The sequence below is a fragment of the Elgaria multicarinata genome, chromosome 8, assembly GCF_023053635.1.
Source record: "Elgaria multicarinata webbii isolate HBS135686 ecotype San Diego chromosome 8, rElgMul1.1.pri, whole genome shotgun sequence".
Lineage (NCBI taxonomy): Eukaryota > Metazoa > Chordata > Lepidosauria > Squamata > Anguidae > Elgaria > Elgaria multicarinata.
The window spans coordinates 107232636-107260520 of record NC_086178.1 but is presented as its reverse complement, the minus strand read 5'-3'; the positions used below and the strand labels follow the sequence as shown (position 1 = coordinate 107260520).

The 27885-nt window shown below is 44.5% G+C and overlaps 1 protein-coding gene across 2 annotated transcripts; it reads right to left on the bottom strand.

Moving 5' to 3' along the window:
* Positions 1-192: 192 nt before the first annotated feature.
* PLAC9 (placenta associated 9) lies at positions 193-24057 on the bottom strand. 2 transcript variants are annotated; one of them, XM_063133169.1, is made up of 4 exons: positions 23877-24057; positions 7536-7636; positions 2715-2835; positions 193-1492 (listed from the first exon to the last, which is right to left on the bottom strand). In XM_063133169.1, exons 1-4 carry the CDS (start codon positions 23929-23931, stop codon positions 1482-1484), a joined length of 288 nt encoding a protein of 95 aa, XP_062989239.1. In that variant the 5' UTR covers positions 23932-24057; the 3' UTR covers positions 193-1481. The 2 variants fall into 2 exon arrangements, with proteins under 2 accessions (XP_062989239.1, XP_062989240.1); XM_063133170.1 differs by having other exon boundaries at positions 2715-2832.
* Positions 24058-27885: the final 3828 nt, after the last annotated feature.

Here is a 27885-nt window from a genome sequence, read left to right as displayed (position 1 = left end):
TTGGCTTGAGGGTCCTAGTTGTGCAATACATTTGAAAATAAATAAAGGAAGAATCGTACAGGGTGCTGAAAATGGAACAAACTGACAAACTCCTCCCCAAAAATACGTATGTAATGTCAAGTGGTAGGAAAAAGAAAGATTAGTCAAAAATCCAACACTTTTCATGTTGCAAACCGAGCAGCATGCCTCTAACTGAAGCTTGTACTTCCGACTTGTACTTCCAACTTCCATGTACTTCCTTCTGAGTTGCTGTTCTCACTAGGGTTGGTTCCGTTGACAGGCCAAACATTACGTACTGTGGCCTTCCCCAACCTTGTGCCCTCCAGATGCTTTGGACTGCCACTTCCATCGTCCCCATCCAATGCCCATGCTGATTGGGCGTTCCCCAAGTCTCCCCTTTTTATTGCATCATGGATTAGCAAGGTCAGGAGTGAACCCCCTCTCTTGCTCCCCAGCCTTACAGCAATCGGGGCCACACATATGTACACATACCTCATTTAGGAGCAGGTTATACCTGTGTGGCAACTCCAGAAAGTTTCTATCTCCTTTCCTTCCCAGTCAATCCACACCACAGCCTTGCTCAATCTGGTGCCATCCAGATGTTTTGGACTTCAACTCCCATCAGCAGCCAGCATAGCCAATGGTCAAGAATTCTTGGAGTACTAGTCCAAAACACTGGATGGTACCAGCTTGAGTAAGGCTGAACTAGCATCTGAGGAAGGATTCAGAGGGAAGACTGAAGACAACACGCACAAGACAGCATCACATTGGCCCAAGTCATACTGGCTCAGTAGTCCAGGCTACCACTATGGGCTGTGTGGACAAGGAGGTGGAGCCACCACATGATCTGGAATGGTGCTTTGTAAAGACGCTAGAAAGATGCTGGCATGATGGACGTGTGGGTTTTGCTTTTTTGTAACTAGCATAATTCTGTCTTTTTCTTTTCCTTTTTTACTGTACAAATGATTTAAATGCTTTCTATTGTACATCGCCTTGAGCATTCATTGAGTGCAGGGGTGATCCAAAAATATTGTCAGTATTTAGCCAGTCAATTAACAGAGTGTCTGACTAATCAAATTAGAATTGACTTAGCTTGGCTCTAACATTTTCAGTTACAGCAAGTACTATATGAAGAAAGACTTCATATAGTGGGTCCTGTAACTACCTTTCCTTTTCTGGGGTTTTTGATGAGATTCCTTTTGAATCATTTTAAACAATGTAGGTGTCGTTAATTCTCCATGTCAGTCACCTATTTGAGAGAATGAGTTTCTTCCTGAGCTAATTTTATCTTTCAGTTTTGTATTGAATTTTACTCAACATCTCAGAAGAACGTATTGCGAAACACTGTCTGTTCCAAGCTTAACTATACCAGCTGGGTTTAAAAGCTTATGAATCAAGCTTATGAAGCGCAAATTGGATGAATTATTCCGGTGGGTTGTATACATGTTTACAGTCCATGCTTTTATCCTTCGTCTTGCAGCTCAGTTGGTATCTAGGAAAGAGAGAGAGAGGGAGATTGGGATGAAAATTCACCAAACCACTAGTCCTAGGAAGGACAGGATTGGTCACCAACAAAATGGATAATGGATTGAATTCAACATGGCCCTTCCGTTAACATAGGGATGTTATGTTATGAGAGCCAGTGTGGTGTAGTGGCTAAAGTGTTGGACTGGGAGTCAGAAGATCCGGATTCTAGTCGCCACTCAGCCATGGAAACCCACTGGGTGACTTTGGGCCAGTCACAGACTCTCAACCCACCTCTCAGGGTTGTTGCTGTGAGGATAAAATGGAGAGGAGGAGGATTATGTACGTCACCTTGGGTTTCTTGGGATATAGATGCAATAATAAATAAATAAATAAATAAATAAATAAATAAATATGTTATCGGACTACAACTCCCAGGAGCCCTAGCGAACATGGCCAATGGCACAGGATGATGGGCGTTGCAGTCCAACATCTGGAGGGCCACAAGTTGCCCACTCCTGCATTAATGGAAGAAAAGAAGGGGATACATGCCAATTTTGACTCTTCCCCAACTGTCCTCCCTCTATTTTAGAGGTTCTCATCATACTCCAAAGCAGATTTTCAGGGGACTGCAGGAGGAGATTGGAAAAATCTGTGAAAATTGTGCACACAACCTCCTTTCCATTCCTCTGCTAGATTAAAAAAAAGGCCTTTCTATGAACGGAAGGTCTCCTTTCGTTTGCAGAAGGGAAATGTTAGATAGTGGTGAATGTGTATAGAATAGATACATCAGTCATGCTGCACGTGGGGTGTGCCTGTTGGGGAGAGGAATTTTAAGTTTAAGGAGACAATAACCAGCCATGTTTGCTTTTCCCAGTGATTCCCCCCGCCCCCCAGTGTGTTCATATCATTTATACTATGCATTTTGTATAGAACACTATATGGAAGCTTCCCAATTGGAGATCTGTGCAGGTGCAGAACCCATATGTAAGACTGCATAGAGACCACAAAGAAGAATTATGGGATTCTGAAGTAATGTTTAAGGAGCAATCGTATTTGAAGGGCTGAATGTTAAAATTATGATCAGTTGCAGAATTAGACCAGCCTTCGCCAACCTGGTGCCCTCAGGAACTATTGGACTGCAGTTCCCCAGCCAGCATGGCCATTGGTTGGGAATGATGGGAGTTGCAGTCCAACATACCCGGAGGCTGACTTAAACAAGAGATGTGCTGTCCGTGTCTGGTTCCTACCTCCAAAGAGATCCATCAGGGGAGTCCCGGGAGCAAGAGGAACATTCCATGCAGTTTCACTTACAGTGTTGAGTATTGACTCGACTTCAGATTCCAGATGATCAACGGTTTTTTCCATCTGCTAATGGAGGGAGAAAGATATTTGAGTAGGGTGACCATATTTGGGAAACCAAAAAAGAGGACACCCAAGGGAAGGGGCAGGAAAGCTTGCTTTCTGGGGCGCACTTTCCCCTCCTCCGCTCCAATTGGGTCCGTAAAGGCCCTGATTGGAGCAGAGGAAGAAAAAGCATGTCATTCCCGCCCCCACTGCTCCAGTTGGGAGCTTTTCTATAATGTCCGAGAATGAAACATTTTCCCCTTTAAGGGACTGATTGTTCTATCCGAGTGTGGAGCAACACCCAGGGAGCATCAGGCACCTATTACCCTCCCCTTTAAGGGCCTGATTGAAGCAGTGGGGGGGAATGACATGTCTTCGGAAAGCACATCATGCCCCCCCCCCCGGTTAATGTCAGCCTTAAAGGGGGAGTGTGGAATTCCAGGACATCATAGAAAATTACAGAAAATCCCCCCCCGACACCCAAGGATAGAACAAAAACCAGGAAAAAATCTGGGGAAATCATGGCAGTTGGTCACCATATATTTGGGAATGAGGTAACCAGGATCTACGTCCATGTGCATGTCTCTTGAATCATAGCAAACAGAGTAAAACAACAACAACAACAACAACAACAACAACAACAACAACACACATACACACAAAGCCATGGTGGTGCGACTGAAGATCCAGGGATCCACACCAAGACAACCAACCTCACACAGTTCACAGGCTCTACCTTTCAGCTGGACAAGAAAGCATCCTCCACACTCAACTAGACCACCAAGATCCTTGTGTTTATCACTGAGGTAGTAAAGCCAGGCCTGCACCACTCCACTTTCAGACTGCAGCTGAGGGTTCGTAAATATTCCTCCCTAGGAAGAAAAGATCTCCCACTACACAGAAAAGTAGCATGCCAAAGGGAAATGTTCTAGCCTAGCTTTCTCACTGTCATGCCAGTTTTCTACATATAGGAATCTTTTTTGGGGGGCAGGGATGCAGGAGCATTCCATAGTGGAGGCCCTCCCCACACCTGAAGTCTGCAATGATACAGCACCAGTCACAAGCCTACCGACTCTGGTGATTCGCTTAGTACAAGGGTAGGCAACCCGGGGCTGTCCAGATGTTTTGGACTACAGCTCCCATGAACCCCAGCCAGTCCAGGATTATGGGAAATCTATCCCAAAATATCTGCAGAGCCCCAGGTTGTTTACCTCTCCCTTAACCTCATTCTTGTAAGCCGGACGTAGGAAACACAGGGGCTACCGGCTGCATGCAGCCCCCAAAGAGGAAATGTGCAACCCCCCCATGGGGTCCTCGGCTCCCTGCATTTCCTGCTTTCCAGCAGAAATACTGGTTGTGCAGAGAAACGGGACGCATGAAGACTGTGCACCTTCTTTGTCTGCAGAATCACACTCCCTGCAGGCTGCTGAACATCTATTTGGCAAGCTGTGGGGAGTGCACTTCTTCTGGGAATGTGCAGCCACTTTGGGGTGTGGTAGCAGAGGGGTGTGAGCCCCGGATAGTTTGGGGAGGTTCAGCTTGGCCACCCAGCCTCTGAAGTTCCCCACCCCTGCTTTAAATTGAACTTGGATTAAAGAGGTGCATTTTGGGCCATTTCTCAGTGTTTGGGACACATTGTCTGCCTTGATGGTCACTAGAAGCAAGTATAATTAGACCATTCTTGCTGTGTGTGCCCTTTCTTCCCGATTCATTACTCCCCGGTGTAAGCAAAAGCAGATGGCCATCTGCCATTAGCAAATTCCTTCTACTTTAAACCAGGACGACACAAAGGCTAATCAAAGCTTAGCATACTGGAAGGCCTTGATTTACAAATAGAAATAAGGTCACTAGAGATGGAATTTCTGGTCTTGTGCTGCCCTCTGCTGAGCAAGACTATCAAGCTTTTACCAGTGATGGACTTGACTGGGAACTGGGTGGCTGCATTTGTACCTAATGTTAAATCATGATTTTGTGCAGGGGTGGGCAACGTGCACTGTGGACAGAAAGTCCCCCCCCCCCGGCCTGATTTGTCACCCAGCCACCCGCCAAAGTGTATCAAAAAAGATGCAATTCCCCTTTTAAAAAAAGGTGCACTACCAAAATTCAGCAGCAATTGGGCAACGTGGCAGCAATTTCAGCAGTGGGTATGTGTGTGGGGTGGGTGGGTGGTAATTGCCCCAAGGCCAATCAAAGTTGCCGAGCCCTGGTTTAGCGACATAAGAGCAAGTCGGTGCAAGTCTTGGGCTCCCTCATCCCCAGTTTCTGCCCTGTCTTGGCCAAGAGGAGGCCCACGAGCCCAAGGTTGCACATCCTCATTCTTGTAACATTAACCCACGGTTACTATTATGTGTGAACGCAGCCACTGTCTAGCTTGCATCTTCTTTTCTATAAAGCTATCCACCCAAGTAAAATGCAAGCATTTAACACTGTGTGAAAACGGCTGGATTTAGAATCAAAGCAAGAGCATGTGTTACTGTCACCACGGGGATCCCACCCAGAATAAGCCCGCCCTAGCTGCACTACCACAAGTGCTCAATGGAGTGAGAAGAACTGGTTTGTGTTTGTCCTGCCCCTCCTCCCAGGAGTTCAGCACAACAGTTTATCCTCAGACAACAACCCTGTGAGGTAGGCTTAGCTCGACAAGGGAAGGGGCTGTAGCTCAGTGGTAGAGCAGATAGATGCTTTGCATGCAGAATGTCCCACCTTCCATCCTCAGCACCTCTAGGTAGGGCCCGAAAAACGCCTGCCTGAAACCTGGAGAGCTGCTGCCAGTCAGTGCCGGCAGTACTGGGCTAGATGGACCAAAGCTTTGACTCAGTATAAGGCAGCTTCCTAGAGATAATGACTAACCCTGAATCAACCAATGAGAACCCTGGTTAAGCAGGCATTTAATGGAAGACCTGGTGCGCCATCCACTCCATCTTACTAGTGTTCAACATATGCAGCTGCTTTCTGTTACATCAGACCACTAATCCTGCAGTCAATCTACTTCAACAGGAAGCAGCGCTAGGCAGAGGAGGCCGCTTCCAGCTTTGCAGCCCATGTTCCTTTTAATGAAATGGGGGATACCAAGGATGGCGGCTTGAGGCCTGTGCCCAAAACACAGGTGCTCTATTACTGAGCCAAGTGGTCCTGCTACTGCTGGCCACCGTCACTACCACATATATTTGCCTTGGAACGTTGGACCTCCTCAGCCCGGTAGCTCAGATATTATTTGTAAATGGTGGATGTGTAAAACAGGATTCTCAAAAGAGCTACTACATTCCCCCTCCTGTATGACATAATCGCAGGTTTATAGACCCTCTGACTGTTACCCACACGACATCCTGCAGTGATAGCGTGAGCCAGTATCCCATCAGAAGTGTCCAATATTCCGTTCTTGAGCAAGGTCTTAAATGAGTGGTGGAAACTCAGTTCCAGAGACAGAATCCAACTACGTCACTCTACTAGTGCAAATGATATTGCGCTAGTGGACAGAAGTACATTACACTTACACAACTGGTTGCACAAGTGTAATGTTCCACCTTACCTGGCTGATCAATTGAAGAAGGTGAGGCTGGGGGAGTATTGCTTGGCTGCTGGGCCTATGGGGTTCCTCAGGGCTGAAGCTTATGCTTTTCAACATCTACATGAAGCTGCTGGGAGTTTGTGGGGTTGGGTCTCATATCACTATGTTAATGATACTCAGCCCTATCTCTCTTTGTCCACCAGTGACAAGGAAGCTGTGGAAGTCGTGAACCATTGTCTGATCACACCGATGGATTGGCTGTAGGTTAACAAGTTGAAGCTCAATTCAGACAAGATGGAGGTACTGTTGGTCAGGAAACCAACTAGTTTGGGATCGGGGGTACAGCCTGTTCTGGGTGAGGGTTGCACTTCTTCTGAATGATCAGGTTCTTGGTTTGGGGGTGCTTCTGGGCCCAGCATTACTCCTGGAAGGGCAGGTTGTTACTCTGGCCGGTAGTGCCTTTGCCCAACTCAAACTGGTGTCCCAGTTGTGCCCCTTCCTGGACAAAGCAGGCAGTGATCCATGCCTTAAGTGACTCCAGTTAGACTACGGCAAAGTACGCTACATTGGGCTAACTTGAACGGTATTTGAAAACTGCTGCGAGAGCAGACAGCAATCTGGTTTCTGCTGCGCACTTTTCTGCTGTACACTTTGTTACAGTTGGTCTTGCATCAACTGCACTGGCTGCTACCCCTAAACTGTTGGGTCCAGGATATCTAAAAAACTATCTCCTCTCACATGGATCTGCCCACAGTTCAAGATCCGTTTCAGAAGCCCATCTGCGTGTCCTGCCACCAAGAGAGGCTACGTTGTGGGAACACAAGGCAGGGCTTTCTCTGTGGTGACTCTACAATTGTGAAACTCTCTCCTTAAGAAAGTTAGACTGGCCCCTTTCTTTGCTTAGTTTCAGGTGTGGCACTGAAGCCTTTTTGTTCTGCATGGGTTTTGAGTTAATTTAAATGTATTCGCTCTGCTCTCTGTTTTTAAAAGGTTTTTTAAAATTTTGCTGTGTTATGATGTTTAAAGGTTTTTAATTGTTTTAAAGTTTTAAATTGTGAGTTGCCTTGGGGGCTCTTCCTGAACCAAAAGCCAATGCTGAAATAAATAAATAAATAAATAAATAAATAAATGGCAGTTAGTGGATCCATTTGGAGGGAGGTAGCAAGAAAGGTCAGAGTAATCATGCCCTATATGTTCTTCTGTTGGAGCCTCTTACCTCCTCAATAGCATCTAAGCGCCTATGGATAGTACTGTGGTCATCACACCATGGATTTAGCTCTGAGCTGCCTCGGAGCACAATGACAGGATCAGCAGCAACTGCAGACGGGAAAACAAACATCATTAACACTTCGCATAGGATTTGGTGTTGCTGTTTTGATCATCCGTACCAGCTGGGTTCTGCAAGAATTCCTAGAATTCATGATGTTTGGAAATATACAATGACTCTGATCAGACGACACGTTAAGCCACAGTGGTTAAGCATTTTGAGCTAAACATTATGGCTTAGCGTGTCATGTGAACCATTCCTGGGTGGCTACATAACAACAATTTAAATATGCTCACTAACAATTTGTTGCGAAAGGGTTAGTAGCCTAACCATGGCTTAGCATGTTGTCTGATCAGGCCCACTGAAAGTTGGACTCTTAAGGATCCCATAATTCAGCAGAACCACAACCTCGTTAATCTACGTATTTATAAAACATGGATGTTCATCAGGGGTGAAGCACCACAGAGGGAAGCAATTTCTTGGGAATATTGCAACTCTATTTGCAAATTACTGGAAGGGGGCAGTGTTGCTAATTCATGGGAATTTTGACCATAGCTAGCCTTAGGATCTCTATAGCCAACAACGTGGTTTCCTGTGATTTCTTCCTTTGGGTCCTCCCTTTCTCTCTCTGACTTCCACCATTGCTAAGAGCAAATGTGTTTGTTCTCTTGCTCTTGCTGGTGTAATGGAACACAAAACGGACTGAACAAACTCTTTTTGAAACTCCACGCTGTACCTGTATTGTATATGCAAGAATATTGCACCTAAATTGTTTTCCCCCCTTCACTGAAGAAGAGTGTGATCTCCTTTATTGTTCCAAGACAGCCTGAGTGCATGTGGGACTGGTAAACGCTCATTCTGTTTTGCCTTTTTGTTTTTCTCTGCTAATTGCCTTTCTAACAGGAGTGGACCTCTTTGCTTTCTAGGGTTAACTAATGGATAAAAGAAACGATGCAAGAGATCACAACTGTGTGATAAGTCAGTGTAGTAAACAAACAGAGCATGTAGTTGAACATAATAATCTTATATAAGAATACAGTAGTGTTGTCCCTCAATCAGGGATTTAAAAGCCCGCTTCCCCGGCGCGTTAATAGCCAATCAAACACACAAGGCTAGCTCCTGCCTATCTCTCCTCTCTCATCTCACACTATCGCCCCGCTCGTGCTCTCTGCTCCTCTGATGCCATGCTTCTCGCCTGCCCAAGGACCTCCACTTCCCTTACTCGGCTCCGTCCTTTTTCTTCTGCTGCCCTTTATGCCTGGAACGCTCTTCCAGAACACTTGAGAACTACAAACTCAATCACTGCTTTTAAAACTCAGCTAAAACCTTTTCTTTTCCCTATAGCTTTTAAATATTGAGTTTGTTCTGACTCTATACTGTTAGCTTCACCCTACCCGGTGCCTGTTTACACTTCCCTGTGCCTGTTTGCATTCTCCTTCCCTCTTTATTGTTTACTACAACTTATTAGATTGTAAGCCTATGCGGCAGGGTCTTGCTATTTACTGTGTAATCTGTACAGCACCATGTACATTGATGGTGCTATATAAATAAATTAATAATAATAATAATAATAATAATAATAATAATAATAATAATAATAATAATAATAATCCATTTACTTCTGATACTGCAGTATGGGGGTGCTCTCCGGTTCCACACGATGGAGGCACCCAGAACAAAGGAATCACACAGTATATATAGGCTACAAGAGGGTGTTAGTCTCTATCTAACCCTTCTATTGGTCAGTTCTGGATTAGCAAGTTAAGTTACATTCAATTTTCAAGTTAAGGTGCACAATCTCAACGCGTCACAGGTTACATTCAATGCTCTATTGGTCGAAAGTTTATCCCTTTGTCTGATGTCCGCCATTAAGGAATGCAAATCTGGCATATAGCCACATGTAGCCACCCTTTGGCAGAGAAGCCATCTTTAACCCTTGGCACATTACATTCATTGGAGAGATGAAACCTCTCCCTGGGGCCATCAGTGGTGTAAAGCTTATTACTATTGATCTACCAGACCAATTTTGCTCATTGTTTTTTAAACTGAAGCTTGAGCAGTGTAGATGTACAGATGATTTTGAAATTTCAAAACATGTTCAAAGCTCAAACTTTGGGCATCTCAGGATTATTATTATTATTATTATTTATTTATTTTTATAGTACCATCAGTGTACATGGTGCTGTACAGAGTAAAACAATAAGGCAAGGGAATGTTAATGCACACTCCTCACACTGTGCATGTAATGTAACATGTGACACAGTGTGCATATGCACGTGTCATAATGCTTCCTCCTGTGAGCTCTGAGAGTGCTGGACCAATGAAAGGCCAGGTGCAGAATGTGGGGAAAGGGACTGAAGAAAAGTCAGTTGGTGATAGTTAAGAGGAGAGGAGAAAAAGAGCTGACAGAACACCAGAGGGAGGAAGGAGAGAAAAATCATACATTATGTAGCAACACAGGATTTACACTGGTGTTGTAGAGAGAAAAGGTAAATGATCTCCTTGCAAATCTGCTTTCCTTATAAATGATAATCTCAAACAAAAGGACACGAACCCTTCCCTATGTCTCTGGCACTTGTGCTTAAATTTACAACTCCCTGGGCAATCAAATAACTGTTCTTTTAGTTTATAAAAATATATATGTTTTATGTAACATGAGAAAAAAAACATTGTTGTCTCCAGGGCCAGATCTACACTACTGCTTTAAAGCGCTTTATAACAGTTTTGAAAATGGTAAATGGAGTGTGTCCTGGGCCCCAACAGTTGTAAAAACTGTTATAAAGCGCTTTAAAGTGCTTTAAAGCAGTAGTGTAGATCAGTGGTTCCCAAAGTGGGTGGTACCGCCCCCTTGGGGGCAGTGGGATTGCATAGGGGGGCGTTAAGAGGCAAGGGGGCGGCAGGGGGCGCTAAGAGGCAAAGGGGCAGCAGGAGGGTGCTTGAGGTGGTCTTTTCCGAGAAGCGCCTCTCCAGAAGGTCTTAAAACCCAGGGACATTTTTATGGGAGAAGGTAGTTTGGTCCCAAGCCATATAGGGGAAGAATCCACATATGTATTAATACTGTTTAAGCATGCTTTTAACGGTGAATTGAAATGTTTCAAAAGCACCAAAACGCTAATGAAGAGATATACCATGCTTGGTGTGCCCCGCCATGCTGTCTGCAAAACAGAGGCGTTCGCTCTCTTTTCCCTCCCTCCCTCGGCAAGCCTGCGGCAGGTGCTTCCCATTTAAAGGGGCCAATTGAGCTACAAAATGACATTGAGCTGAAGCCAAAGTTTAAGAAATCGTACCAGGAGTTTTGGTTACAGAAGGACATTTCTGATCGCTATCCTGCATTATGGAGAGCGGTTCAGAAGCTCCTGGTTGCATTTCCAACATCATATTTGGTGGAATGTGGTTTTAGTGTGGTCTGCCTACTTCTCTCCAAGCAAAGAAATTGACTCCAGATTACTAAACGTGGTGATTTAAGTCTCATGTTAAGTGACTTTAAACCAGACATTGGAAAACTGGTATCACTACATCAAGCCCATCCATCACATTAAGAATTTACAGAATAGTGAGGTCCTCTACCCTAGTTACTTAATGTGATATCTAATATTCTTGCTAAATGACTATCAGACTTTGAAAAGATGATATCACTGGAACAAGTTCATCAATTATGTTTAACTGAATAAACTAAAAAGTGTAATTGGATTTTGAATACATTTTCAATTAATTGTTACTGTTTTGAATTTTATTGTTATTATCTTCCTTAGTGGGTTGCTGAAAACCGCTTTTCTGAATAATGATTTGTGTAGGGTAGGGTAGGGGGCACTGGGCATGAGTTTGTGGAACCAAGGGGGCGGTGACCTGAAAATGTTTGGGAACCACTGATGTAGATCCTGCCCAGGTTGAATTAAGAAACAAGTGCAATCATTACACTGTCATCACTTTGCTTAAAACTCTATGCAAAGCAGGTAAGTAGTAAGCATATAATTTATTAAGAAACAAGCAGCTGCTCCATAATCCAGTTAGAGATGTCATAAAACACTGTGGTACTTAGAAAATCTAAATCCCACCTTTACCCCACCCCACCACCCACAGCAGTAAGAAAAATGTAAGAATCACTTAAGTCACTGACAATTTATTGCCACTGGTGGCTAGTTGCCTCTTCCTGTTGAATAGTAGCGATGCCCTTACACCAATTTAAATTCAAGCTGGAGCGTGTTCAGAGGAGGGCAACTGGGATAATCAGGGGTCTGGAAACAAAGCCCTATGAAGAGAGACTGAAAGAACTGGGCATGTTTAGCCTGGAGAAGAGAAGGCTGAGGGGAGACATGATAGCACTCTTCAAATACTTGAAAGGTTGTCACACAGAGGAGGGCCAGGATCTCTTCTCGATCCTCCCAGAGTGCAGGACACGGAATAACGGGCTCAAGTTAAAGGAAGCCAGATTCCAGCTGGACATCAGGAAAAACTTCCTGACTGTTAGAGCAGTACGACAATGGAACCAGTTACCTAGGGAGGTTGTGGGCTCTCCCACACTAGAGGCCTTCAAGAGGCAGCTGGACAACCATCTGTCAGGGATGCTTTAGGGTGGATTCCTGCACTGAGCAGGGGGTTGGACTCAATGGCCTTGTAGGCCCCTTCCAACTCTGCTATTCTATGATTCTATGATTCTACTTGGACTTACACTAGTTGAGATCCGGATTGCCAACTGACCAGGAAAAAACCTGCCCTGTGCCTTTATCAGCAATTGGATTATGGAAAGAAGTAAGGATGTGAGCACATCAAGCTGCTGTAAAAGGCACAACAATAGTTTGCATAGTTGAAAAGTTAGCAACTTTAGCCAGTGTGGTGTAGCGGCTAGAGTGTTGGACTGGGAATAGGGAGATCTGGGTTCTGGTCCCCCCTTGGCTGTGGAAACCCACTGGGTGACTTTGGGCCAGTCACTGACTCTCAGCTCAGCCGACCTCACAGGGTTGTTGTTGTGAAGATAAAAATGGCGAGGAGGAGGAGGATCATGTATGCCGCCTTGAGCTCCTTAGAGGACAAAAGGCGGGATATAAATGCAATAAATAAATATAGTTCACTCATATTGTCTTCAGTGGAACTAAACCCATTAAAAAACGTAAGAACTGAAGCTAGAAGGCTGAGAGATGGATTAGTTTACATACCGCTTGAATCTTGGCGTGTTTACTCAGGGCTGGCCCACTGAGTTCAATAGGGCTTATTCCTAAATAAAATAGTTTTGGTACGATTTGTTTACAGTGGTTCCTTTATCTTCAGCATTGTTTTTCTCTGAAGGGAATTTATGGCTCCTTATAAAGGCAAAACAAGGTCTCCTTTAAAGCCTTTCTGGGAAGAAAAACAAGATGTGATTAAAGAGCAGGGGAAAGGTCTCCCTCCTCTTCCAAAGTTTGGCCAACCATCAAACCCTAAAAGGTTTGTGGTGGAGCCCCCGGCCTCTTCAGGATATAGTGAGTGCAAACCAAAACGATGTGGAACTTGCTTGTCTCAAAGTCAGGGAATTTGGTTGAAAACCAGTGGGTGTAAAGCTAAACCACCAATGGGCTTGGGGGAAACAGTTTGGAGGGGAGGGGGGGGGAAATAGAGCAAATTTCAATCATGTCTTCCCTGATTGGCTATGAAAGAGACCACTTTACACAGGCTACATTTAAGATGCTACCATAAAATAAACGCTGAAGACTGTCAGCTTATTAACAGGCTTATAAATTGGAATGGCAGCTCTTACGTCGATCCCTGTGGCTTGGAAGCATGATAGCCTCAATGGGAAATAATGAAATAGATGTCTCCTGTAACTACTCCCATCAAGAATCTACTCAAAGGGCTTGCACATCTAAGCCCTGCCTATGAGTGAAACACAACATGGTGAAAATTTGTCTCTGACTCTTGTCTAAAGCTTTGATTCATGCTGTCACAACCTTCTTCCCCTTGGCCTTCCCTCTGTTGCAAATCAGTCCTCTCTCACCTCTATCCAATCCTCAATATCATTTACTTCTTCCAATGCCGCCTGCATTGGCTGCCTATATGTTTCCAAGCCCATCCAAGGTGCTGGTTTTGACCTATAAAGCCGTACGTGGCTTGGGACCACAATACCTGACGGAACGCCTCTCCCGACATTAACCTACCCACTCACTGCGCTCTACATCTAAGGTCCTCCTCCGAGTGCCTCCTCCGAGGGAAGCTTGGAGGATGGCAACAAGGGAAAGGGCCTTTTCAGTGGTGGCCCCCCCAATTACGGAATGATCTCCCTGACAAGGCTTGCCTGGTGCCAACATTGTTAACATTTTCAGCACCAGGTTAAGACCTTTCTCTTCTCCCAGGCATTTACCAGCATTTAACAACATACTGTATGTTGAGTTTGTTTGTTTTTAACGGACCCCAGAATAGCTGTTTTTATAAGGATACTGTGTTTTTATGTTTTTAAACTTTGTATATTTGTTTTAATGTTTACAGTTTTTAACTTCTGTAAACCACCCAGAGAGCTTCGCCTATGGGGCAGTATATAAATGCAATAAATAAATAAATAAATTACTCAGCCCATATGACTCCCCTCCTCACATCTCTACCTTGGTTTGTCACATCCAGTGCAATTCCTTCCCTCTCTCAGTCTACAGCAGCCTTGCCCAACCTGAGGCCTCCAAATGTGTTGGAGTACAACTCCCATAATTCCCCAGCCAATTGTGACATTTAGTTTAACAGTAGGAGTTGTAGTCTAACACCTGCCCCTATGATTTCTTTGTCCTCCTATCAGGATGTGCCCCTGCCTGTGACCTTTGATCCTCCATTTTTACTGCTTTCAGCCTGCTCTCTTAAATAACTCTACCTTTCCTGTGAAGCTAATTTGCGAATGGCTTTACCCCTTAGACTTCGGGCTTCTTTAAATGAGTTATTTATAGTGACTGGCCACTCATGGAAGTTTCTGGGTTGATTGCATGACGCTATGAACCTCTAGTGCCTCTCTTGTACTTTAGAAGACTTTCCGTGGCTAAATTTGAAATAGAAAAAAACTAGTAACGAAAAGACTCCTTTTCCATTTCAGCATGTAAAAAGGAAATCACAATATAAGAGACAGACTAACGCACCATGTTGTAGCTGTATAAATGAAACACATAGAACTCCTGGTTAAAGGGGGAAAGGGGAAGGGAAGTGTGTGTATAGAGAATAGATTGCGATCATGGAACGAAAATGGAAGCAGAAAGCGGCAGTAAAGTTGCAGAATTTACCCTAGTGTAGAAATGCTCTTCATCACCAACTCAAAGAGCCTCAGTACAGTAAGTACAGCCAGGCTTGCTTACATCCATGGTACTTTTGTACCTTCTCTTCCTCCTGCTTTTGTCTCCACACTGCTGGAATTTGGACTGTAAACTCCTCGGGGCAGGGACATGACTTTTTTTTTTATGAGGGCATGAGAAGGGTTCCTTGCAAAGAAGGAATGACTACAAACTGCAGTGTAAAACTGGTTTATGACCTTAATATTGGGGGAAATCTACATGAAACAGAATCAGAAGCGCGTTTGGTAATCATGCAGATTTTCATGAAATCAGCTTTGGTCCATAAGGGCCCCACGAAGCAAGAGCAGTGGAGTCTGCTGTACCTGAGACCCCTCCCCTTTTTACAGGTCACACAATGCTTGAAATCCACACATGTCTGGACTGGGTGGGCAGAGTAAAACTGAACGTCATCAACCCCCCTGCTGAGGGGAAATTGGAAGCGCTGAATGAAGCCTCCGAAGTTAACCCACCTCTCATCCACGATTTGGGATGCTCTGTTATGAATGGGAAAAACAAGCTGCAAACTATGAAGGGTTACATCCCCGAACGTGGTATCCTGACTGAGTGAAAGTGTGCCACTGCACTTTGATAAAGTGAAAAGGAGTGAGTTGAGAGGCTACTACTTTGATGAATGGAGGGGAAAACGGGCTTCATTGTGTGATTGGGGAAAAAGAGGGAAGGGTGGTTGGTTGGAAGAGGCGGTCCCAACCCTTGACCACGTCATTGGCAGGTCACAGAGGTACGTCCTAGATTTAATGCAGGGGACCGGGCACACTGCCGTGCAACAGCTCTGGAGCCACTTTTAAGAAGCAAAAGAAAATGTACTAAAAGGGCTTTCAGAAACGGCGCGTTTTCCAAAGGGGAGCGGTGGCGTGGCTGTTGGTTGGCGACTGTTCTAGGAACAAAATATAAGCTTTTGAGCAACATGGCACAGTCTTAATCAGCTAGACCAGCTTCCCCAACCTGGGGTCTGCAATACAGCTTGGACTGTAATACATGTGTTATAGTCCAATAGATCCAGAGGGCACCAAGTCCGGCAAGACTGAGGACAAGGGTGGGTATAAATGCACGTATCTTTAGTCCGCCTTTCTGTTGGGCAAAAGCAACCCATGTAGGACAGCACTCTCCCTTTTCAGGGCTGTCCTTGTTTTCTCTCTCTTTCTTACATGTATAGCCCACGCTTCCTGCAAGAACCTTAAGGTTCTTCCCCTTGTTCATTTCATCCTCACAACAACCCTCTGAGGTAGGCTGAGTGACCGGCCCAAAGTCACTCAGTGAACTGAGGTGGGATCTGAACCTCAATTTTCCAGCCTTCCTCAGTGCAGTGCCCTCTAAATATTTTGGACTTTAACTCCCAGCCAGAATAGCCAGTGGTCATGAAAGCTAGAAATTGTAGTCCAAAGCATCTTAAGGGCACCATGTTGGGGAAGGATATGATCTAATCCCTCTACCCTACTGGCTAATTCTTTGTTCAACATTAGAAGTGGATGAAGAAAAAGGAAAACAGCATTTTTGATTGCAGAATTAATTTTCAAACCACATAATAATAAATGTGTGTTGTTATTATTAACTGGGAACTTTCTTGGCTCCGAGATACAAAATTACATATAGCACCATGAAACCAGAATAACTATTTCCACATGTGAGACCAACATCTGCTTGGGATTTCTCGGGCCACTGAGTACAAAATGAGGCAGTTTCAGTTCTTGCTGTATGTGCATGCTCTCCTGGTCTCATTGTGACTATCTTTGACGAAAATATTTCTGTTTTCAGTTATGCTGGTAAAACATCAGTGAATTCAAAATCCTTTTTCCTCATGCATAACGTAAGAGAGATAAGGGAAGCATAATTCCATAAGATAAAATATTGGCCTATACAGAAAAAGCAGACTTTGGATGTGCAATGAAGCAATCATATGAACACAACCAATGGAGTCCTAAAAGCCTTTCCTTTTCAAAGTAAAAGCTACACTGAGTCTTTCTCCATGAGGTTTTATTGTGCACTCATGATTGCTCACGTACGGTAGTTTGTGGGTGCTTTATACAACATCCTACTCCAGGGCTCTTCCTGTGCTTTGCAACCATTATCACAGATTTTTTTTAGATTGGAGAAAGCCTAGTATATCCTGAAGGGCACTATGAAATTATCTGTGTATTTGCGCAATTCCATAACACCATCTAGCGGCTGTATAATGAAACGTAATGGAATGGCAGAGAAAGAACATGCCTACCACCTGGAAAAATGCATGTGTAAAAGATCTGATCTTAATCCTGCAAAGAATCTGAAAGCAGAAGCCATGATAAAGTTGCAGGATAAAAGCCTCATGTAAAAAATGTGCATAGGCTGGTTCACATTAGGGTGACCAACTATCAGGATTTCCCCGGATTTGTCCTGGTTTTTGTTCTTTCCATGGTGTCAGGGGGGATCTTCTATAATTTTCAATAATGTCCTGGAATGACACACCTTCCCCTTTAAGGCTGCCATTAGCATGGCAGGAGGGAATGACATGCTTTCTTGAGGCACATCATTCCCCCACCCCGAGCTCCAATTGAGGTCTTAAAGGGGAAAAGGCCCCTCTTGGAGTGGATGGTGGTGGTGCAGAATGAAATCCTTTCCCCTCCTCCACTCCAATCGGGTTCTTGAAGGTGGCGGAGGAATAATGTACTTTCTGCAGGACTCAGAAAGCTGCTTCCCCCCCACACACACTAGGTGTCCTCTTTTTTGGTTTCCCAAATATGGTCACCCTAGTTCACATGCACCATTCACAGGTTCATACACAATGGTTTATGAAGAAGTCAGTACTGAGCACCTGGTATGTGTACCCCTCCCTTAGCCAGGATTCCCACACCAAAGCCAGCATGCTAGAGAGAACTGCTTGGGCCAAACAAATCCAGAGTTTATCAAGCTGGAAACACTTTGTCCAAACTGGCCCATTGTCTAGACTTTGAAACACGAGTGCAAGCTTTCTAACAAGAGGACAAAAATTAGGAATTCCTAGAATGTATACGTAAGGATTATTGACCTACACATTTGTGAAGAATCTTATCCTACTTGGAAAAGATGGGGCAGATTGCTCTTTAGATGTAAATTTGGGCTGGGATGCATTTATTCTCCCTTTAGAAGGTGCATGTATCCCAAGATTTGGTGAGGTGAACCTCCCCCCTTCTTTTGGGATGGAGACACAGGTTGAGGAGACACAGCATCTCAGCAAACTCCCCAACCACTCGAGGTGCTTCCAGATAGAGGGCTACTACTATCTGGAAGCACCAGAAATTCTACTCAGAGAATTTCTACACCAGGATAAAACCGTGCAATTTACCGTGGCTTCTGGTGCTGGATTCCTTTCGGGATTACAGTTGGCTCCTTTCCACGTGGTAATTGCTTTTCTTTCTTTTTTTTCTTTGTTGGAAAGTTCTACAGTATATGTTTCATTAGAAAGCCCCCAATGGTGCTGTACCATTATTTGCGAAAACCCGCAACATCATCAGCACACCTCCTGTTCATATCAGGAGGAAGGGAAATGCTGGACATTTGTCATCATGAAAAATAGCGCAATAAAGGTTGTAAAGAGTGGGAGATACCTGGAGGATGAAGACGTTGTGCAGAAGACCCACTAACTTCTGTGAGTGGCCAGTCACAAGCACATGATAAATGCCTTGTGTAGAAATGGCCTCAGAAGGCATGGTGAAATTATTACATCTTCTTTACCTCGTTAATGGGTTTTCCACAGTAAGGAAAAAGTCAGTAGAAATGGTGGGGAAACATGGAAGGGTTACAAGTGAAAGATGATGACGCCTGGATCTCCTGTAAAATTCCATGAATGAGGCTGGGAGATAGCATAATGAAAGCCTCATCTGGAAATGGATCTGGAGACCTCAGCAGTCTAATGAACACATTTAGCAGGTAAAGTTCTAACTTCCAACATATCTCCGTGCCAGGAAAAGCTTTGCCTTCACCTACATTTCTGTGAGCTTTACTACACAAGGTTGTTAATTCGCTGTATCTACTTTCGGTTTTGTCACAGAATTGACATCTGAACACTGCATGAAGAATGTTTCTTTGTCTCTACAAAACCTCTAGATGGCACTGTGAGATAGCAAAATAACATAATTACACAAGAGCAAAGAATGTTTTATTTCACTTTCTTTAAATAATACTCCATTTTCCCTGAAAGTGCTATTTAAAAAACAGAAGTGAAACTGGAGGGTCACAACATCTAAAAAAAACCCCTATAAATAACCATGACTAGAGAGCCAGTGTGGTGTAGTAGCTAAGGTGTTGGACAGGGAGTCAGGAGATCCGGGTTCTAGTCCCCACTCAGCCATGGAAACGCACTGGGTGACTTGGGCCAGTCATAAACTCTCAGCCCAACCTACCTCACAGGGTTGTTGTTGTTGTGAGGATAAAATGGAAAGGAGGAGGAGGATGTACGCAGCCTTGGGTTCATTGGAGGGGGGAAAAGGTGGGACATAAATGCAATAATAAATACATAAAATGATGACTGCACAATAAATGCATCGTGTAGAAAAGCTGTATGTAAAAGGCTGCTGCTAAAATAAAGGCACAGGAGCCGGAACAGTCAAAATAGGAGTAAGTAGCAACTTTAGGAGGTGTGGTTTCCTTCTGGGCCCGTATGATTAGCCAAGGCTGTTTCTTCTAATGTTCGTCTGTGGCTGGCTGTGAGCCAGTCTCATGAAGCTGGAGAGGAGAAAGGAGTGTTTTGTCCCAGCGAAACAAAGGTTCTTAATCGTGGATGTCAGCCAAGGGTGGGGTGCTCATGCCTAGCAACAAATCTGTGCCTGCGGGTGCGGGAATTAAACTGCTGAGGTCATTCTCTCCAACAGAGACAAATTCTTGTGCAGAGCCTATTTTGATGCATGCAAAACCAAATCCTTTTTATTTCACCATAAAGCTATGGTGCCCAAACATGTATTCCAGGGAACCCTGGTGCTTCTTAGAAGCTTGCAAGGGGTTCCTCAATGAGAAAATCTGTAATGGGGGGGGCTTGTTTTCCTGAAAGGTAGCTTGCATGCCCACTTCGGTTAACTTTCCCTTGCAAACAGACACCTACGGGTGAGTCTTGCGTGAATTCTTGGGCGCATTCTCATTTCAACCAGGTTGACAGTGAGGCCCAACAGGAGTGGTTCATTCCCATGTGAACTGAGTGGTGTTAGTTTAGAAAGCAGCTCCAGTATCGTCTCCAACACACATGGATTCTTCTGCAGGCAAATCAACCTGAAAAGGGTTTCCTGAAGGTAAATGTGCCTAGGTGCACCTCTCTTTTGTTCCGATGTAAAATACAAGATCCACAGAGCTTAGGAGATTTCTATGTTGATGTTTTATTCTACTCTGCTTTGCTTTATTGACCACTTCCCCTCTGTCCAAAATATCACTTTAGGGAAGGAAAAACTCCCTTGGATTAACTCTGTGCTTGTTCTGGTTATATTATATATAAATATATTTATATATTTAAATGTTTATGGTTTTGTTTCTCCCCCCCCCCCCACATGTATATTTTAAATTTTGTAAGGCCGCCTTGAGGCCCAGCATTGGGCAAAAGGCGAGATACTACTACTACTACTACTACTACTACTAACAATAATAATAATTTGTTTGTGCTATTCAGAAACATACATGTTTCTGAGGGGACTAAATTGCTTTCAGCTGCTCTTCACTCAATGGGCTTGGTTATTGTGTCTTACTGTGATAATAATATACAGCACCTTATCTATCTTAGCTAGACCTACCTGCTATCCCGCGACGGAGGAGGGAAGTTCTCGCATTGTGTTTAACATGAGATCCCTCCTCCGATTACATGCGATGACCTCGGAGGGAGAAGTGTCGCGCCCACCATTTTTTAAAAAGGGGTAGCAGCGCATGAACACTCATGCGCAAAAAGTAGGTAATTTTTAAAATGTGAATTATTTTCCCTGCTCCCCCCACCCCCAATGGGTGCAGCTCCTGGCTCCGTGCGAGGAATCGTGTGGAGCCGGGTCAACCCGCAACACCCAGCCTCATGTTCCACGGTCTCGGGCTCAGCCCGGGACCACAGAAAAACCAGGGCCAAAGGGGAGGGCGAGATCCCGGGTCAAAGGAGGGATCATCCCTCCCTGATCCTGGGATCTCCTGTGCGTCATGTGGACGCACAGAGACGATCCCGGGGTTTGCCCCGGGATAAAGCCCCGCCTAGCTATAGCCTGAGTGTTCAGAACACTTCATATACATTATTTTGTTCTACTTCTTCCAACAATCCTGTAAGCTTTGGACTCTCTGAGGGGGTCTATTAATAATATTATTTATTTATCTTACTTCCTTTGGATCCAAAGTTCTCCCCAAGCTGGCTGCACCTTGCTCAGAACAATCTAAAACAACCATTTAAAACAACAATTAACCATTTAAACATATCCAACCATCTATAAAAGTATACAGTAGCGTAAAGCTTATCGCTCAAGATTTACAAGACTGCTTTTGTTCATTTTTGTTTTAAACTGAAGCTTGAGTGGTGGAGACATGCAGAAAAATTTGGAAGTTTGAAAATGTTCGAAGTTTGAGCTTTAGTAGCAATTAATTTCCTCTATACCAAACAGGCAGGGTAGCTCTTTCGCAAGCGGGATGATTGACAGTCCTTCTTGGCCAATCAGTGTGACACAAAGGCAGGCCCTGGGCACAGCCAGAGGATAGGCTGTCGCCACCAGTGGGGAGGGTGAAAGGGACGGAGGTGGCCAATAGGGTGCATTAGGGAGGGGGAGGGGCTGCACCACATGCAAATGATGGAGGGGGATTCATTATGCGTGAGCCATATTTGCATTATTCATCAGTGACATGGGCTTTATACCAGTAAGCACAATATGACCAGAGTGCAGGAGCTAAAATCCAGCAACAATGAAATAGTGCCCAATAATCAACCCAAGTACTGTTATTGAATTTGTGTTCATCTTAATTAAAAACTGCCCACCACCACCACCAGCAATCACATAAAATCAGAATCTTAAGCGTTCCTATGAAGTTACTTTCAGAATAAAATTGTGATTGGTCCCCATTATTAGGAAGCATGGAACAGAGACATACTGCAGAACAAGGTTTTGTGGTTACACAGGGAATATAAACCTTCGGATTGGCTCAAAAGAAATTCTGTTGGAAATAGTTTTCCAGACCCACCTATACATTCCATTAGAGGATTGTCCAGAACTATTGGTCTAATTGAAATTGTAGCTGGGAGCATAAGCTTCTACATCTGGTGATAATTGTGTTGAACCCTTAATTTTTGTGTTAAAACCCTTAAGTTTTTATAGAGCAGTTGCCTTCTATTTATATTATTCTATAGACAGGGCACAACTATCCCCTGGATATTTCGCATGTACTTTTCGTGAATTAACTTTAGCCATAGATGGGTTTTGGAGGTGTGCAGATGCCAGAGAGACATGGTAGAAATGAGCCAAAGAGCTGTTTTAGGCATGTGCTCTGGGGATTTTGCATTTGTTTTTCCTTTGAACCGCAAATGCCCATGCTGTGTCACAAGCTGCTTTGGAAATTCCACTCCGAGGAATTCCACTCCGAGGCCAAGCTAGATGTGATGGCAGCAGACCCATTGTTTTTTAATGTGAGATCTACCCCAATCATGCATAAAATAGGGGGCAGATGACCCCATTTCTGGAGTAAAAGTGGAGCACAGATGCAGTCTGGTAAAAAAAAAAAAAAAGTTTAATTATTTTTAGTCCTTTGGTCAAACCCTAACTCTTAATAAAGATCCAGAGGATGGCCTTGTAGGCCCCTTCCAACTCTGCTATTCTATGATTCTATGCTTTAGGAACCTATCTCTGAGGTGAACTCTTTCTGCCTAGCCAGAACAAGGATTTATTCTCAGGGCAGCTGCACATGAGAATTCTTGCATGTGGTCCCTCAGCTTCGTATGCACATGCATGAGTCATTTCAGGGGACACCAAACATCACACCTGTACCATAAACCATCTGGATGGTCCTAGATACATTGGCATCTATATATTCGGATAAAAGCAATTCATCATTGAAGAGATAGAGCAAAACTCTAATTTGTGCACAATTCAATAGCTCTTCTATGTAATCTAGAAAGAGGAGAAAGTTTGTGGGGAGGGGGGGTGCACCCAAAGAAGCCAGGGTAAGAGAAGCATGAAAGCCTATCCCATTTAAAAATAAATAAAAATAAAATAAATCTACAGATTTTCAGCATGGTCTAACTAGATTAAAGCGTTTTATGTCCCATACACTTCAGGGAGACAGTTAAATATTTGCAAAGCATCTTCTACAGAAATAAATAAGATTTTGAGCCAGATGCTACAAACGTTTATTCAGAAGTAAAAGCCAGTATATTAAGTGGGACTTACTCCCAAGTAAACATGGATAGGATTACAGCCTTTCCAGTGCTTGGCTTTGCATGGATCACAACCCTACTCATAACAGCATTATCTCACAAAAACATCTTGAAAACAATGATTCCGCACGAACAAGTCAAAGATCAAGTGTTTTGCAAAAAAAAAAAAAAAAGATCTAAGCTTCCCCCACCTTCCTCCAGTTTATTTACACGTACATGGTACAATAAAGCATCTACTCATGGGAAAAACACTAACCAAGGATAAAACATTAGAACTAGATGTATAAGATTCCTAGTATCATGGAATACAAATGTTTTCATATCAACACAGCAGAACTTACATTCCAAGCTCACCATAGCAACATTTGCAACCACAAAGTGGATAACGCTGTAACCTGTGTGCCATTTTGTTGATATTGCTCTAAGTTTTGGCAAAAGCTTTTAAAATCATTACGTATTTTGAGAGCCTTACAAAAGTGTATGATTTACCTCTATGCAACGTGTTTTCCATTTAAATACAGCTCATGCCTTATACACAGCTTTACTTAGGTGAACTTCACAAATTAAAACAGCCTATATTGGCTGTTTCAGACCTCAAACCAGCTTTTGCTTTAGAATACTTTTCATTTAGAAAAGAATGATGGCTTTTGCCAGCTTTGAAACACTTACCCAGCCCAGGCCCATTCCACATTAAAACAAAAAGCAGAGGCCAAACGTAAAGCATGGTTTCTCGGAGCCTCGGTCCGGAGGAATCTCTCCTGGTCCAGCAGCTGAGGAGAAATAAACAGCCTTTCTCCCCAGGATACGCAGACTGGCCCGCTGCAGAACGATTTGGATTGGCAGCTGGAGAATTGGGAGGAAATCGTCTCTGGCTTAGCCAAGTTCCTTAGCCAGCCCTCTCTGTCCTCCCTCTTCTAACCCACCCCAAACCACCCTTCAAACTCCACATAGGGTTCAGTCCCCCAAGCGAGCTCATTCTAGGGGTGGGGGGGAGTGTATTTGTTGTTTATTTATACTGAGCATGAATGGAATGTGCTGAAAGAGCTCTACGGGACACACTGAAGTGGGAGAAGCACAGCCCGCGGCACAGCCGCCTTGCATTTCTGCCTGTGCAGGTTTTTTTATCACCCTGTGGAGGAGAGAAGGTCATTTGGCACACTTGCAAGGACTGTTATTATTTATTGCCTTCGTTTTCTTAAACGTTCAATTCCGTTCTGAAAGCTCAATGAAGATTATATATATATATTTTCCGACAATGTATATATAACAAAATGTAGCAATACAAACTTAGATTCCCAGCTGAAACATATGTTAGGAACATAGGAAGTTCTCGTACACCCCGTCAAACCATCAGTTCATCAAGCTCCATGCTGTCTGCAATGACTGACAGCGATTCTACAGGTTTCAAACAGGAGTCTTTCTCCACTCTACCTGAAGATGTCAGGGGCCTTAGCTAGACCTAGCAGTCTAGCGGGATGGAGGGGTGAAGATCTCGTGGTTTTTTCATCGCAAGATCTCCCCCTCAGTTCACATGTGGCACGCGACAACCTCAGACAGAAAGGTGTCGTGCCCGCCATTTTACTTTGTTAAAGGGCCAGCAGTGATTTTTTTAAAAGTAATTACTTTCCCTGCTCCCCGCACCCCACCCCCTGATGGGCGCAGTGCTCCTGAGGAGCTCTGCGCCCCGTGCGCGGGTCCTAGCTCCTTGCGAAGAATCGCAAGGAGCCGGGACAAACCTGCCACATGTTCCGCAGTCTTGGGCTCAGCCCGAGACCGCAGAAAAACCGGGCCTAAATGGGAGGGCGAGATCCTGGGGCAAGGGAGGGATAATCCCTCCTTGATCCCGGGATCCCCTGTGCATCATGTGGACACAGAGGACGATCCCGGGATTTCACCCCATCTAGCTATGGCCAGAGACTGAACCTGGGACCTTTTGCATGCCAAACATGTGCTCTACCACCATATTTCCCTAAATTGGGGTATATTCATTTATTATTTTCACACTTGTATCCCACTGTTATTCCAAGGGTACTCCAAGGGTAGCATTACTATAGCATCCATGGGGATTACTGTAGCATTACTACAGCATCTTCAGGGCAGCATCCATGGGGATTACTATATGACAACCCTTTTGACAACCCTATGAGGTAGGTGAGGTTAAGAGCTGACACAGAATCACCCAGTGAGCTTCATGGCTGCGCAGTTACTCAAACTCAGGTCTTTCTGAACCAAGTGAAACACTACTGACTTGCATCACATTGGGACTCACAGTTATTACATTTAAGGACACAATCCTATGCCTGTTTAGCGAGAAAAACGTCTTTTGACTCCTAGCATTTCCCAGCCAGCATGGCTGACTGGGGTATGCTGGGAAGTAGGGGAGGTTTTTTGTTTTGTTTTTGTCTAAACAGGCATAGCATCAAGACCTAAATAAATCTGCAGATTACCAAAACCTCAATATGGCTGGCTTTTTGATCAACAGAAGGAAACATGAGAGAACTTTTGTTAGCTGGAAGGCCATATTTAATGGGTGGCGGGTTGTCCACTATTTAGCCCCAATAAAACAGAAACATCAAACTATGCTGCCATTGCTTTATTATACAACTCCATAATAAATCACCAGACAGTATAAAGCAGTGGAGCCAGTGTGGTGCAGTGGCTAAAGTGTTGGACTGGGAGTTGGGAGATCTGGGTTCTAGTCCCCACTCAGCCATGGAAACCCACTGGGTGACTTTGGGCCAGTCACAGACTCTCAGCCCAACCTACCTCACAGGGTTGTTGTTGTGAGGATAACGTGGAGAGGAGGAGGATTATGTACGCCGCCTTGGGTTCCTTGGTGGAAAAAAGGCAAGATATAAATGCAATAAATAAATAATAAATAAATACACAATTCATTTTTAAAAAGCAGCAATAGTTGAATGTCCAGGAGAAATAAGAAAGTCTTAACTGCCCCCAGCTCCAGGTCTGATGGCATAGATTTGGTGAGACTCCTTTGGGAGGGAATTCATAAAATGAGAGCCAGCAGCAAAAAGGTCCTATTACTAGGGGGTTCTACACGCCGTACTGAGGGCGCTTCCATGCGCCCCCAGTGCGGCCCCAAAGCGATCGTGTAACTTGCCTGGAGAAGCAACGAGGAAGAGGCGTCCTTGCCGCCGCCGCTGCCGCCACCCACCTACCTCCGACCCGGCCAGGTAGGAGAGCTCGGAGGAAGAAGGCGGGGTGGAGAGCGGAAGAAGCTCTCCACCCAGCCTTCTTCCGCCGAGCTCTCTGTCCCGGCCAGCGAGGAAGTAGGTGGGTGGCGGCAGCGGCGGCGGCAAGGACGCCTCTTCCTCGTCGCTTCTCCAGGCAAGTTACATGATCACTTTGGGGCCGCACCGGGGGTGCATGGAAGCGCCCTCAGTACGGCGTGTAGAATCCCCCTTAGTAGCCTCTATGATAGTACACATAACAGGGCTTCGAAATGCCCATTTATTCAAGAGGACGGGGGTGTTCATACAGGCATCCTCAGAAATATTCCAAGCCCAGGCCTTGTAGGGCTTAACCATGAAAAGCAATGTCTTGAGTTAAGCCCAGAAACTAACTAGAAAACCCATGGAGCTGTCCCAAAACTGTGTAATGTTTTCCATTTGAGCAGTGAAGACTGCGCTAGGAGCCAGCATAGGTTTCCAAACTGTCTTCAGCAGCAGTAGCCCCATATGAAGCACAGTATAATTGTCAACTGAAGAAGCTAGCAGGGCCTGGAATCCAGTGACAATGCCCTAGTTACGCAGAAGCAGGACAGGTGGCATCCACCTGGCCACTTAGGAAGAAAGCCAGTTCCCAGGAGCATTCCTAAGCAGCAATATTGATGGCTCAGGGTGACTGTGACCCTATCTACCCCATTTTGCTAATCCTTTAGGGAGGAGCTCAAAGGGGGGCAAAAGTGTTTGCAATTTGACTGTGTAGCGCCACATCCACCCACATACCCAGCACATATTCAGGCTCCCCTCTCCCAGACCTGCTACTTAAGTGATACCACAGACTTGATGGCAGCACTCCAAAGCAACAGTCTTTCCAGCCCTAGTTGGTGTGGAACCATTTTTAAAGGGGGATCTTTTTTTACTTTACGAACAGGTTAATCATCATGTCACCAAATTGAATTAATTACTTGGTAACCCATTTGTTTTTAAGGGGGAAAGACCCTTTAGTTAATGGTGCTGCAACAGCAACCAATCAGAGCTGACATGAATTTCTGAACCAGTGTGAAAGAAGTAGATATTTGCGGTGGGGACTTCCAGAGAAGTTCTTAGTCCTCTCTAAACCCCCTTTTTATTGCGCAACTTTGACACAGCCTTATTCCTGCTCCCCTTAATCTTCTACCGTAAGCAAGTCTTATCTGGCATGAGTTTCAGATTGTTCACTCTCCGAGGGGATCTACACTACTGCTTTTAAAGTGCTTTAAAGCACTTTGAAAATGTTTTGAAACCTGTATATGCAGTGTGTCCTGGGCCCCAACAGTTGTCAAAACTGTTATAAAGCGCTTTAAAGCGCTTTAAAGCAGTAATGTAGATCCTGCCTCCTTCAGGACTTCAGGCTGTCATCTTACCTGTTGGTGGCAGTGATGGGCAGACATCTGAATTCCTCACAATGCTCCAGACATACTGTTGCTCTGGGCCACTGTTGGAAACTAAGATGGCTT